Source organism: Pseudorca crassidens, chromosome 2, assembly GCF_039906515.1.
Source record: "Pseudorca crassidens isolate mPseCra1 chromosome 2, mPseCra1.hap1, whole genome shotgun sequence".
In the NCBI taxonomy this organism is placed as follows: domain Eukaryota; kingdom Metazoa; phylum Chordata; class Mammalia; order Artiodactyla; family Delphinidae; genus Pseudorca; species Pseudorca crassidens.
Genome location: NC_090297.1, coordinates 150,873,404 through 150,887,843, shown reverse-complemented (window position 1 = coordinate 150,887,843; position 14,440 = coordinate 150,873,404). Strand labels below are relative to the sequence as shown.

General features: G+C 39.5%; 1 protein-coding gene and 1 pseudogene across 3 annotated transcripts in view; one reads left to right on the top strand and one right to left on the bottom strand.

Annotated features, from left to right (window-relative positions):
• RBBP5 (RB binding protein 5, histone lysine methyltransferase complex subunit) overlaps window positions 1-5,718 on the bottom strand; it is a 35,989-nt gene extending 30,271 nt beyond the window's left edge. Inside the window, exon 1 of one of the 3 annotated variants that reach the window (XM_067729259.1) lies at window positions 5,538-5,718. In XM_067729259.1, the coding sequence (XP_067585360.1) occupies window positions 5,538-5,556 (19 nt within the window). In that variant the 5' untranslated portion in view covers window positions 5,557-5,718. The remainder of the gene's footprint in view (window positions 1-5,537) is intronic. The other 2 variants (XM_067729258.1, XM_067729260.1) reach the window with 2 other exon arrangements.
• Window positions 5,719-5,960: 242 nt separating this feature from the next.
• Window positions 5,961-14,440, top strand: part of LOC137219937 (protein kinase C zeta type pseudogene) — a 29,659-nt pseudogene continuing 21,179 nt past the window's right edge.

The window sequence follows — 14,440 nt, the reverse complement described above, 5'->3', positions numbered from 1 at the left end:
AGTTCTATTATCTCCTAATGTGTAGGAATAGTATCTCGTAAAATTAAGTGAAGAAAGCAAGTTGCAAAAAATGTGTATAAAAAGTTCTATTTCTGTAAAAAAGCAAAAACAAAGCCCTTACAAATTGTATTTAATTATACTCATATGAGCAAGGAAAAGGTATAAAAGGATAAATTCCAGACAGTTACCATTTGGAAAGGAGGAAAAAGGCAATTTTTTCTGTATGCATATTTGTATTGTGTCCACTGTTATGATAAATATCTACTGTATATGTTAATTTGAAAAGCATGAATTTAAAGAACTTTAATGAGTTTTCTAGACTTAAACTCATGCTGGCTTATCATTTCTTTGAAGTGCTCAAGCCTGCATTTATCATTAGCAGCTACGGCTTACTGAATGCTTATGTGTCAGACTCCGTACTAAGGTCTTCTACATACTGTCTCATTTGATCCTCTCAATTCACTATTGAGTACTATCATACTCCATTTCACAGATAAAGAAAGTTAGGATTAAAGGTTATCCCCAAACTGACAGTTAAAAAGTGGCAAAACTGGAACCTGACCAAGAAACCCTACTCTTAACTATAACTGCACTAAAAAGCCTCTATAATCTTGCCCAAATTTGACCTCAAGGTTACTAGTCTATGATTTGCAAAACACATCTGCCCTTTATTGAAAATAGTCAAAATTCTGCCCATCTTCTTTCTTTCAGCATGTCTTCTTTCCTCTCCCCAACTCTCAAAGATCACCGACATTATTTCACATGCCAAGTTCCTTCACGGCCAAGGAATATAATTCGACCAAGAGAAGTGAACTAAGTGACCCATCTAAAATCTCTACCTATTGAGGACTCTTCTTGGCCATAACCAATGATCACTTTATTTGTTCAAAAACAAACAAACAAAAATCCTTTTCCCCAGAGAAGGCAAAAGAAAAATAAGAAGTTAAGCATTCCTCATGGAAGCAACCTAAATGCCCATCAACAGACAAATGGATAAAGAAGATGTGGTACATATATACAATGGAATATTACTCAGCCATAAAAAGAAATGAAATTGAGTCATTTGTAGAGACGTGAATGGACCTAGAGACTGTCATACAGAGTGAAGTAAGTCAGAAAGAGAAGAACAAATATTAACACATATATGTGGAACCTAGAAAAATGGTACAGATGAACCGGTTTGCAGGGCAGAAATAGAGACACAGATGTAGAGAACAAACGTATGGACACCACGTGGGGAAAGCGGCGGGGGTGGGGGGTGGGGGCGGGGTGGTGGTGTGATGAATTGGGAGATTGGGATTGACATGTATACACTAATATGTATAAAATGGACAACTAATAAGAACCCGCTGTATAAAAAAAATTATAAAATAAAATTCAAAAAAAAAGAAGTATTCCACTTCCCTTTTGCCTATAAACTATAAAAGCCCAGAGTAGGCGCATGAAAGATATTTGTTGAGTGTTGAATGAATAATTTTGGTATTACACCATCCAGCCCAACCAAGCAGGAAACTTCTTTGCTCTTAGCACTCCACATAATGTTAAAAACCCTTTCTAGTTGCCTCATTTTTACAATCTTTGCCTTCAGTCACATTAGCTTTCCTGACACTATTCTTAACAGCTAGTGCCACCCTCATATATTCACCTTCAGCAACGTGCCCTTCTTTTGTACATGCCTCTTTGGAATCTGAGTTTAGACTGCTTTCAGTGCAAGCACACCAGTTCCCTCAGGTGCCTCCTCCTTTTTTCCCAGTTAGGACCCTTCCTCCAAACTACCTTTTAGCTTTCTAGGTCTTGGAATAATATCTATTCTCTAAATTGCTCAACATCCACCTCCTTAAAAACTCGGTTACCATGAACTCTAAAATTTCGTGGTCCTTTTCTCCCAGTGAAAGTATTTTCAACTTGCCAACCAATTCCTCCCTACCGTAAGTTAGGTCCAGAGTAGCAGTTTCCATTCCACTTCCTCAGTCTAACAGGTGACGACACAATCCGCAGCATTTCTTTTTAGAGAAATGCAACTTGCAGGTGGCTAAATAACTGATCTTACCACACCCCAATCTGATGCCATCGCTACCATAACTACTATATTTCCTTGGCTCCAGTCTGGCCTCCCTCATCAATCCTTAAGAAAGCTGCTACAGCCAACTTTCTAAGCCCCAAATCTCATCATGTCACTTACCTGCTCAAAAATCTCCCTTGTTAAACAATATGCTGAACTCCTAAGTATAATTTTAAAAAGCAATAATCTGGCCCCAACCAGTATTTTCCATTTTATCTTTGACTAACTCCGCATTAGCACCTGGGACAGAACCTTGCATAATCCACCCTAAGCACCAGTTGGAAACTGCTAACCATTTCCAGAATATGTATCACATGTTCATGCCTCAGAATGTTCGCCCCTACTGTTCTCTGCACTGGTAATTACCTTCTCCATTTGTCCCTCTGGAAAAATCCTCCTCCATGTTTACTGTCTGCGTTAAATGGCACTTCCTCTATAAGGTCATCCCCAAATTCTACCGCCAACCCCAACGAGGCAGAATTAATTGCTCTTTCAGCTGGATTCCCATAATGGGGTTCCCACTATTTACTGTGGTTCCATTTCATAGTTATTTGTTTATGCCCCTATCCTCCTAGTTTTATGTATTTATCCAGGGCAAAAGCTGTATCTTATTTCAGTGTTTATCAAACATCAGGAGCCAATCCACCACAAATGGATAAATCATTCAGTGAGCCATACCATAAAAGTTTTTTAATAGATCAGAAGATATCAGAGGACACTGAGCATAACAATTAGTATCATTTTCAGAAACAGTTATATGTGTATGTATGTATAATGGACTGTGATAGAAAATACATTTCTTACGATGAGCTGTAGTAAAAGTAAGTTTGAAAAACTCTTATTTAACTTTTACCTCCAGTGCCTACTGCCTAATACACAGCAAGTGCTCAGAAGTGGTTGCAGAGGTAAAAGCATTTGAGAGTCCACGTTAAGAATACATTATCATTCCTTTCCTTTATCTGGCCAGCTACGGTTTGGTATGCTCCCACAATCACATTACTTCTGTTCCTTTCTCCTTTATATCTGTAATAATTAACTTTCTTGCTATAAAACTCAAGTCATTCCCATAGAGATTTATATCTTTTGAATCCAGTCAGCCTTCTTTTAAATTGTCTAACCTTCCAATGCTAAATATTCCTTCCTAAGTTTTACCCACATGAATCTTCTGTATCATACAAGAAAAATCTTTCCCATCTGCTCTTTCTTTCAAGGTATGAGCCTATCTATCACCTTTCCTCCATAGTTAAGTTTTTAAAAATAAACATCAACCCTTTGCCTCCAGTCCATGTCACTCATCTTCCTAAAATCATTGTAACTCAGCTTCTGTTCAAGTTGCTAAGGAGCCCAAAGTTGCCCAAGAACTAAGTAGAGTAGCCCTTTCTCAGCTCTTAGCCTCAACTGCTCTACAACTGCTTCTACGGAAGACACCACACCAACCTGCATTCTCTTCTACCTCTACATGAATAAATATATGAAAAGCACTTGAAAATAGGCCTAGCTCATAGTAAGTACTATGTAACTGTTAGTTGATATATTATCATTTATTCCTCCTCTTATTCCCTAAATATAGATGATTGTCCAAGATTCTGTCCTCAGCAGTTTTCTTTTCTTCCCCTCCCACTTGCTCCCTGGGTCTTATCATCTCCTCACAAGGTTTTGTCTAGCCCACCAGTAGGAAGGTTACAAATCTCTCTCATAAATCCAAACCCATCTTCTGAACCACAGGCCCACACTCAACATACCCAATGCTAACTGTCTTTTCCAAATGTCCTTAAATGTTTATGAATAGCACCATCACAGTTCCCATCATTTTTCACTTCACTCCCTTCCTCACCACCAGCACCGCCACCAGTGCCACTACCACCATGATATGTAGTCAATTTTCAAATTGTCAACTCTACCTTCTCAATGTCTTTTCTTTCCATTTTCTAGTTCAGACCTTCTTTATCCCTCATCTACTCTAGCCCTCCAAATTGGCAGACTCAACTACACACTGTTGTCAGATAAATCTTTTTTAAAAAAAAAATCACAGCTCTGATTGAGTCACTTACCAGGTCAAAACCCTTCAATGGATCTGCCCTACTTTCCTTAAAAAGCACAGCTTTTCAGCTGGGTATTCAAAAGCCTCCAAGGAGTAGATGGTACTAATCCCATCTCTTGGCCTTCTCCTTATTCACAGTACCCACAACCTGGCCAAGCCGGAAAATACCTTTAGGACTCACCTCACTGATGTCTTAGCTCAAACGTATTCCTAATAAACACTCCTTCCAATATCTTCATACTTCAGTCTGTCAATATTTTACCAATCTTAAATATCCACTCAAAACTCCAAATCCTCCACAGGTTTGGTTTTTTGGTTGGTTGTTTTTGTTCTTTCTTGATTACCTTTCTTCCCCTGCCCCAAAGATATTCACTCCCTCTTCCAAATGTTCTTAGCCCTTAGTAAAGACTCTTTAAGGCTGGCCATATATACACTAATATGTATAAAACAGATAGCTAATAAGAACTTACTGTATAAAAAGTAAATTTTTTAAAAAAGGGTGACCTATATTCTGCAATATAGTATAGCTATTTACATAAACACCTTATTCTCCACACTTAACAAAAAGCTCCTTAAAAGCAAAGACCATTCCTTAAATAGCTTCACAGTCTTTAAGACTGCCAGTATATCTCATGAATTTAACTTTTTTAAAGAGAAACACAACCACTGAAAATAGCAAGTCGCTTAGTTCTTGAAAACCTCAGACATCCTTAGGCTACGATGCTAAATATTACCTAATGAAAACCCAGAAGAACCTACTGTTTATAAACAACTTGGGTAAAGGGTAAGGAGGAAATGAATCAGAGAGGGTGACAAAAGTAAACTGCCTTGTAGTTCACCCCTCAGTGTTTTACACACCGTCCCTGATAAAGACCTTAAACAGAAAGTCAAGGTAACTGGATTCCAGTGCCACCTATATGCCAACTATACCATTTACTTTCTGAGTGCCTTCAAGTCAGTACCCTCTGAGCCTTTTTTAATTTATTCAATGAGGAACTTGTACTAGAAGATAAACACGTTCCCCTCCTTAGGCACCCCATGTTTCTTCAAAACCCCATGCTTCACCCAAAACCCTGACAAGTGTTCAAAGCTTTACCTCAAGCCTCACTTCCTCAGATTCCTTCCCCCAGTAACTCTGGTCCTGCCTGCTCTGGGCTACTTCAGCACCTGTGATCCTTGTAATCGAAACTAAGTCACAAAACTATCTTTCCCTAACGCTTCACAATTGAACTGCAAAGTAGCCTCGGGAGAAGCAATGCATTCCGCTCAGGCAGAAGCTCGGCTTCCTCTCCCTGTTGCTGCTCCATATCAAGGCGCCCAAAAAGATGCATCTAGAACTGTGTCCCTAATGTTGCAGCCTGAGTCCCCTCCGCCTGGGTTCCCTCCTTTCCAGGACCAAAAGGTTCTCTAAGAAGCAGCCATAGTCCTCCTCACCCAGTAACTCGAGGTTCATCCCTGAGGACTCTGGCCGTCTGGTCTCAGCTCCAGCAACGACACCTTCTCTTCCAACCGCTTCCAAAACCTGCGTCTAACTGGGTGACGCCGCAAAGAGCCTGGCACAAGCTCCGGAGACTTTCTGGTTTAGAAGACCCCACGGCTTCCGCTTTCTTCCCTCGCCTTCCTTGTTCTTTCAAGTGGGCTGTCCATATATATGCCTAACCAAAAAGAAAAAAAAAACTCTCTCGGAATCACTTGATTATGATATTTTTTAATGGATAAAAATGCTATCGTCACTCAGGTTTTTTTTAAAAGTGCAAGAATTTGGGGCTGTTTTCCCTCGGATCATGTAAGTGAGCTAGAGAATTTAGGCACATAGTTAGACTACTAATCCTTCCCGTGTTGTGCGTTCAGCGGCGTTGTCCCGGCGGGCTGCCTCAGATGCCGCCGGAAGGGTTCCGGCCGAGTGCCTGAAGTAGCACAGCAGGAACGGTTGGCCCCAGAGCTCGAGTGTGGAGCGCAGCCGTACGCGACAAGGCGGTACTCGCCCTGTATGTAGCCTAGTTATCGTGTATCTGTCTCAGTCTCGTGAGAATTGTTTCACATTTGTAAAGGTATGACATCGATCCCATAGAAACGTCCGATAGAATTTATCTAAGGATTTACCGTGTACCCAGCGTTGACCCGGACCCTGGAAGTGAATTGGAATGGGAGGTGGCTGAGTTCCCTGGAACTCAATCAGACAGAAGAACTGTGACGAGATACCCAAAGCTACTAGAGGCTAGTTGATGAAACTAGCGAATGGGCAAATTCTGTATAAACAGGTTTTGACTATGGACGCTGTGGGCTATGACAAAAAGGAAAGATGGGCGTAGGTTGGCTGCAAAAAACGTAGGACTGGAGCTAAATCCTCTTATGTAGATTATGTGGCCTCTTATGTAGCCAGTAATCCCAGCTCCTTTCTTAGTACTAACTTCACCCCTTGGGCAGTATTTTATCTTCTGTGTCTCAGTTTTCTTATACGTAAAACGGGGGTAGTTCTTACAGGGTTATTGTGAAGGTTAAATGAGTAAACACATATGAAATACTTAGAACAGCAAGTGCCCAGTAAATGTTAGCTATTACTACTTTCCCCTAAATTATCTCACTTCCAGACTTCCCTGGTGGTACAGTGGTTAACAGTCTGCCTGCCAATGCAAGGGACACGGGTTCAAGTCCTGGTCCGGGAAGATCCCACGTGCTGCAGAGCTACTAAGCCCGTGTGCCACAACTACTGAGCCTGCATGCCACAACTACTGAGGCTGCGTGCCACAACTACTGAAGCCCACGCACCTAGAGCCCGTGCTCCGCAACAAGAGAAGCCACCGCAATGAGAAGCCAGCGCACCGCAAGGAAGAGTAGCCCCCACTCGCTGCAACTAGAGAAAGCCCACGCACAGCAACAAAGACCCAATGCAGCCAAAGATAAATAAATAAATTTATAAAAAAAAGAAAAAAATTATCTCATTTCCTTGAGAACATTAGAGTAGCTACTGGCCCCATTTGACCAAGTGCAGTAATTGAGGCTCAGAGAAATTAGATATGTTAAAGAGAAAACCACAGGCCCCAAACGGATCTAGATCTAACACCTGATCGAAATGCAGTTTCAAACCTTCACCAGAAATGTAATCTTTATTGGCTAGTCTGGTATTTTCAGCACCAATGAGGTAATGTCTCCTGGGCCCTCTCCACCTCTGCTTACCACCCAACACCCCCCAGAAGGAGCAATCTGCATGATAAAACCCTTGCCATTCCCTTCCTCCCAGAAAGAAGGTCTCTTGACCTAAAAATAATCCTTTCTTTTCTTTTGCTAATAACTCCCTTACCCTACCCTTCTTCCTATAAAAAGCTTCCATTTTGTACATCCCTCAGAGTGCCCTTCTGTTTACTAGATGGGATGCTGCCCATCTAGTTTAATAATGCCAATTAGATCTTCAAACTTACTTGGTTGAATTTTGGTTTTTAACAGGCAGTTTGCATTCCTTCACATATCCAAAACGTGGCCAAAATGCATCTCAAATACTGTACTACCAACAATGGTATGTAGGAGTATTTCTGCACACCTTTGTAATCATTCATTATTATCAGTTCTCTCAAACGCTGCCAACTGGGTGGGTGAAAAAATGTCATTGTTACATTTATTTCCTAATAAGGATGATCAGCTTTTCACATGTATAAGTGTGTATTTTTCTCTTCTGTGAGGTGACCGGTTCATATCCTCTGTCTATTTTTTGGATGGAGTATTCATCTTGTTTGATTTTTTTTTTTTTGCGGTACGCGGGCCTCTCACTGTTGTGGCCTCTCCCATTGCGGAGCACAGGCTCCGGATGCGCAGGCTCAGCGGCCATGGCTCACGGGCCCAGCCACTCTGCGGCATGTGGAATCTTCCCGGACCGGGGCACGAACACGTGTCCCCTGCATCGGCAGGCGGACTCCCAACCACTGCGCCACCAGGGAAGCCCTTGTTCGATTTTTAAGCAAGGAATAATATGATCAGATTGATGCTTAAAGAAAGAAAACAAGGACAGTGTGGAGCGGGGCTTGATTAGAGGGGTGGAAAGCAGTTAGGAGATTACTACAGTAATCTTGTAGAGATGAGGAAGACCTAGGTAATGCATTCGAGAGAGGTACCAGACAGAACTGACTGAATGGGAAAGACCTTTTGCATGTGGAAAGTAGAAGGTCAGGAGGCTGGTGTGACTCCCATGTTTCTAGTTTGGTGGTTCCATTTGCCCAAGTAGAGAATGCAGGAAAAGGAATAGCTTTGGCAATGTAGATGAAGAGTACCCCACTGGGACAAGTTGAGTTTAAGGAGCCTGTGAGAAATTGAAGTGATCCTACAAGCATGGAGTTCAAAGAAGTCTAGGCTAAAGATCTACTGTATTTCATCAATTCTAATATGTACACTTTTCCACATTTAAAAATCTCTGAAATAGGGATATATCTTACATTTGATTATATCTCATATTTACCAGTGGGTTTGTTAGTGCTAAGAATCACTAAGATAAGATAATCATGTGTCTTATAACTTGTGGCATCTTTGATTTGATGATAAACAGTGTTATTGGTCGACTTTTGCTTTACAAAGTCTTTTTTTTTTTTTTTGGCTGCACCATGCGACATGCAGGATCCTAGTTCCCCATCCAGGGATCGAACCCATGCACCCTGCAGTGGAAGTGTGAAGTCCCAACCACTGGACCACCAGGGAATTCCCTACAAAGTCTTATTAATACTACCAACTACAAAGGAAGGTACCCATATTTGTGTGTTGAAGGGGAGAAAGGGAAATTTAATATTCTTCCTTCTCGCCCTGAAGCAACTTGTACCTGTCATTCAGATTCTATGTGAGAAAGAACTTTTTTTTAGCTAGGCTGAACTTCTGTTTCATTAAAGACTTTTACAGATCCTCCTGAAATTAGGCCAGCAGGTATTTACCTCTTCTCCAGGTAAAAATGAGGAATTCTCTGAGTGGAGCACCTCCTAATCATCTAGGATACACTCCTGCAGCTGGCTCAAATCACAGGCAGTATGGTGAAGGCCAGGAGATTATTGTAACATTTCAAGGATATAACCAGTGGTTCTCAACTTTAGCCACACGTTGGAATTTCTGGGGGCACTTCAAAATAATATAGGTGCCTGGGTCCCAGAGATCCTGCATTAATTGCAGAATCTACCTAGAGCATTCCTAGGCATGGTATTTTAAAAGCTCCTAGGTGATTCTAATGTTCAGACAAGGTTGAAAACCACTACTGTAGTACAAGGCTGGGGGTGCCACCCAAATTATTGGCTGAGACAGGGAGTGAAGGCTTTCTCAGAAAGTGTACACTTGACCACAATCTGTGCTTATTGTCAGAGATTACAGACTTCAAACGTAGAGCTAAGAAAGAAAACATTATATGGGCAATAACATCAGCACAGCTCTTGGTTCCCTGGAGGAAAGAAGGATTGGAGGGGAAGAAAGATCTGCGCTATTCACTTGAATATACACCTCCAACAATGGAAAAATACATATGCACAGGTTATTCATTGCAGTACTGTTTGTAATTGCAAAATATTGGAAACAACCTAAGTGTTCATACATTTATGGTATATAATACAATGGCATACTCAGCAGCTATTTTAAAAAATGAGGAAGAACTCTGTGAAATGATATAAAGTGGTTGCCAAGACATACTGCTAAAAGAAAAATGCAAACCACAAAAGATTTATCTATACTATGCTGGGCTAAGAAAGAAAGGAATATAAGAAAACATTCTGCTTTTGCCCATATGTGCAAAAGAAATACAGAAAAGATAAATCAGAAACTAAGGAGACTGGTTACCTATAGGGAACAGGTGTGAAAAGAATGGAAAAAAGGGGGGGTAAACGAGAATGGGGTAACAGGGATGAGGAGGTAGTGATACTGTATATATTTTTTAACATCTTTATTGGAGTATAATTGCTTTACAATGTTGTGTTAGTTTCAGCTGTATAACAAAGTGAATCAGCTATATGCATACGTATATCCCCATATCCCCTTAATCTTGCGTCCCCCTCCCACCCTCCTTATCCCACCCCTCTAGGTGCTCGCAAAGCACCAAGCTGATTTCCCTATGCTATACAGCTGCTTCCCACTAGCTATCTATTTTACATTTGGTAGTATATATATGTCCATGCCACTCTCTCACTTTGTCCCAGCTTACCCTTCCCCCACCATGTGTCCACAAGTCCATTCTACACGTCTGTGTCTTTATTCCTGTCCTGCCCCTAGTTTCATGAGAACCTTTTTTTTTTTAGATTCAATAAATATGTTTAGCATACAGTATTTGTTTTTCTCTGTCTGACTTACTTCACTCTGTATGACAGACTCTAGGTCTGTCCACCTCACTACAAATAACTCAGTTTCCTTTCTTTTTATGGCGGAATAATATTCCATTGTATAAATGTGCAACATCTTCTTTATCCATTCATCTGTCGATGGACACTTAGGTTGCCTCCATGTCCTGGCTACTGTAAATAGTGCTGCGTTGAACATTGTGGTACATGACTCTTTTTGACTTATGGTTTTCTCAGGGTATATGCCCAGTAGTGGGATTGCTGGGTCATATGGTAGTTCTAGTTGTAGCTTTTTAAGGAACCTCCATACTGTTCTCCATAGTGGCTGTATTAATTTACATTCCCACCAACAGTGCAAGAGGGTTCCCTTTTCTCCACACCCTCTCCAGCATTTATTGCTTGTAGATTTTTTGATGATGGCCATTCTGACTGGTGTGAGGTGATACCTCACTGTAGTTTTGATTTGTATTTCTCTAATGATTAGTGATGTTGAGCATCTTGTCATGTGTTTGTTGGCAGTCTGTATATCTTCTTTGGAGAAATGTCTATTTAGGTCTTCTGCCCATTTTGGGATTGGGTTTTTTGTTTTTTTGATATTGAGCTGCATGAGCTGCTTGTATATTTTGGAGATTAATCCTTTGTCAGTTGCTTCGTTTGCAAGTATTTTCTCCCATTCTGAGGGTTGTCTTTTGGTCTTGTATATGGTTTTCTTTGCTATGCAAAAGCTTTGAAGTTTCATTAGGTCCCATTTGTTCATTTTGTTTTTCTTTCCATTTCTCTAGGAGGTGGGTCAAAAAAGGATCTTGCTGTGATTTATGTCATAGAGTGTTCTGCCTACGTTTTCCTCTAAGAGTTTGATAGTGTCTGGCCTTACATTTAGGTCTTTAATCCATGTTGAGTTTATTTTTGTGTATGGTGGTAGGAAGTGTTCTAATTTCATTCTTTTACATGTAGCTGTCCAGTTTTCCCAGCACCACTTATTGAAGAGGCTGTCTTTTCTCCACGGTGTATTCTTGCCTCCTTTATCAAAGATAAGGTGACCATATGTGCGTGGATTTATCTCTGGGCTTTCTATCCTGTTCCATTGATCTATCTTTCTGTTTTTGTGCCAGTACCATACTGTCTTGATTACTGTAGCTTTGTAGTATAGTCTGAAATCAGGGAGCCTGATTCCTCCAGCTCCATTTTTCTTTCTCAATATTGCTTTGGCTATTCGGGTTCTTTTGTGTTTCCATACAAATTGTGAAATTTTTTGTTCTAGTTCTGTGAAAAATGCCAGTGGTAGTTTGATAGGGTTTGCATTGAATCTGTAGATTGCTTTGGGTAGTATAGTCATTTTCACAATGTTGATTCTTCCAATCCAAGAATATGGTATATCTCTCCATCTGTTTGTATCATCTTTAATTTCTTTCATCAGTGTCTTATAGTTTTCTGCATACAGGTCTTTTGTCTCCTTAGGTAGGTTTATTTCTAGGTATTTTATTCTTTTTGTTGCAGTGGTAAATGGGAGTGTTTCCTTAATTTCTCTTTCAGATTTTTCATCATTAGTGTATAGGAATGTAAGAGATTTCTGTGCATTAATTTTGTATCCTGCTACTCTACCAAATTCACTGATTAGCTCTAGTAGTTTTCTGGTGGCATCTTTAGGATTCTCTATGTATAGTGTCATGTTATCTGCAAACTGTGGCAGTTATACTTCTTCTTTTCCGATTTAGATTCCTTTTATTTCTTTTTCTTCTCTGATTTTTGTGGCTAAAACTTCCAAAACTATGTTGAATAATATAGTGGTGAGAGTGGACAACCTTATCTTGGTCCTGATCTTAGAGTAAATGCTTTCAGTTTTTCATCTTTGAGAATGATGTTGGCTGTGGATTTGTCATGTATGGCCTTCATTATGTTGAGGTAGGTTCCCTCTATGCCTGATTTCTGGAGAGGTTTTTTCATAAATGGGAGTTGAATTTTGTCCAAAGCTTTTTCTAAAAAAAAAAAAAAAAAAAAAAAAGCTTTTTCTGCATCTACTGAGATGATCATATGGTTTTTCTCCTTCAATTTGTTAATATGGTGTATCACATTGATTGATTTGCACATATTGAAAAATCCTTGCATTCCTGGGATAAACCCCACTTGATCATGGTGTATGATCCTTTTAAGGTGCTGTTGGTTTCTGTTTGCTCATATTTTGTTGAGGATTTTTGCATCTATGTTCATCAGAAATATTGGCCTGTAGTTTTCTTTTTCGGTGACATCTTTGTCTTGTTTTGGTATCAGGGTGATGGTGGCCTTGCAGAATGAGTTTGGGAGTGTTACTTCCTCTGCTATATTTTGGAAGGATAGGTATTAGCTCTTCTCTAAATGTTTGATAGAATTCGCCTGTGAGGACATCTGGTCCTGGACTTTTGCTTGCTGGAAGATTTTTAATCACAGTCTCAATTTCAGTGCTTGTGATTGGTCTGTTTATATTTTCTGTTTCTTCCTGGTTCACTCTCAGAAGGTTTTGCTTTTCTAAAAATTTGTCCATTTTTTCCAGGTTGTCCATTTTATTGGCATATAGTTGCTTGTAGTAATCTCTCATGATCCTTTGTATTTCTGCAGTGTCAGTTGTTACTTCTCCTTTTTTATTTCTAATTCTATTGATTTGAGTCTTCTCCCTTTTTTTCTTGATGTGTCTGGCTAATGGTTTATCAATTTTAATTATCTTCTCAAAGAACCAGCTTTTAGTTTTATTGATTTTTGCTATTGTTTCCTTCATTTCATTTTCATTTATTTCTGATCTAATCTTTATGATTTCTTTCCTTCTGCTAACTTTGGGTTTTTTTTGGTTCTTCTTTCTCTAATTGCTTTAGGTGTAAGGTTAGGTTGCTTATTTGAGATTTTTCTTGTTTCTTGAAGTAGGATTGTATTGCTGTAAACTTCCCTCTTAGACCTGCTTTTGCTGCATCCCATAGGTTTTGGGCCATCGTGTTTTCATTGTCATTTGTTTCTAGGTATTTTTTCATTTCCTCTTTGATTTCTTCAGTGATCTATTGGTTATTTAGTAGCGTATTGTTTAGCCTCCATGTGTTTGTATTTTTTACATTTTTTTTACTGTAATTGATATCTAGTCTCATAGTGTTGTGGTCGGAAAAGATACTTGATATGATTTCAATTTTCTTAAATTTACCAAGGCTTGCTTTGTGACCCAGGATATGGTCTATCCTGTAGAATGTTCCATGAGCACTTGAGAAGAAAGTGTATTCTGTTGTTTTTGGATGGAATGTCCTATAAATATCAATTAATTCCATCTTGTTTAATGTGTCATTTAAAGCTTGTGTTTTATTTATTTTCATTTTGGATGATCTGTCCATTGGTGAAAATGGAGTGTTAAAGTCTCCTACTATTATTGTGTTACTGTCGATTTCCCCTTTTATGGCTGTTAGCATTTGCCTTATGTATTGAGGTGTTCCTATGTTGGCTGCATAAAGATTTACAATTGTTATATCTTCTTCTTGGATTGATCCCTTGATCATTTTGTAGTGTCCTTCTTTGTCTCTTGTAATAGTCTTTATTTTAAAGTCTTTTTTGTCTGATATGAGAATTGCTACTCCAGCTTTCTTTTGATTTCCATTTGCATGGAATATCTTTATCCATCCCCTCACTTTCAGTCTGTATGTGTCCCTAGGTCTGAAGTCGGTCTCTTGTAGACAGCATATGTATGGGCCTTGTTTTTGTATCCATTCAACCTGTCTATGTCTTTTGGTTGGAGCATTTAATCCATTTACATTTAAGGTAATTATCGATATGTATGTTCCTATTACCATTTTCTTAATTGTTTTCGGTTTGTTTTTGTAGGTCTTTTCCTTCTCTCGTGTTTCCTGCCCAGAGAAGTTCCTTTAGCGTTTGTTGTAAAGGTGGTTTTGTGGTGCTGAATTCTCTTAACTTTTGCTTATCTGTAAAGGTTTTAATTTCTCCATCGAATCTGAATGAGATCCTTGCTGGGTAGAGTAATCTTGGTTGTAGGTTTTTCCCTTTTATCACTTTAAGTATGTCCTGCCACTCCCTTCTGGCTTG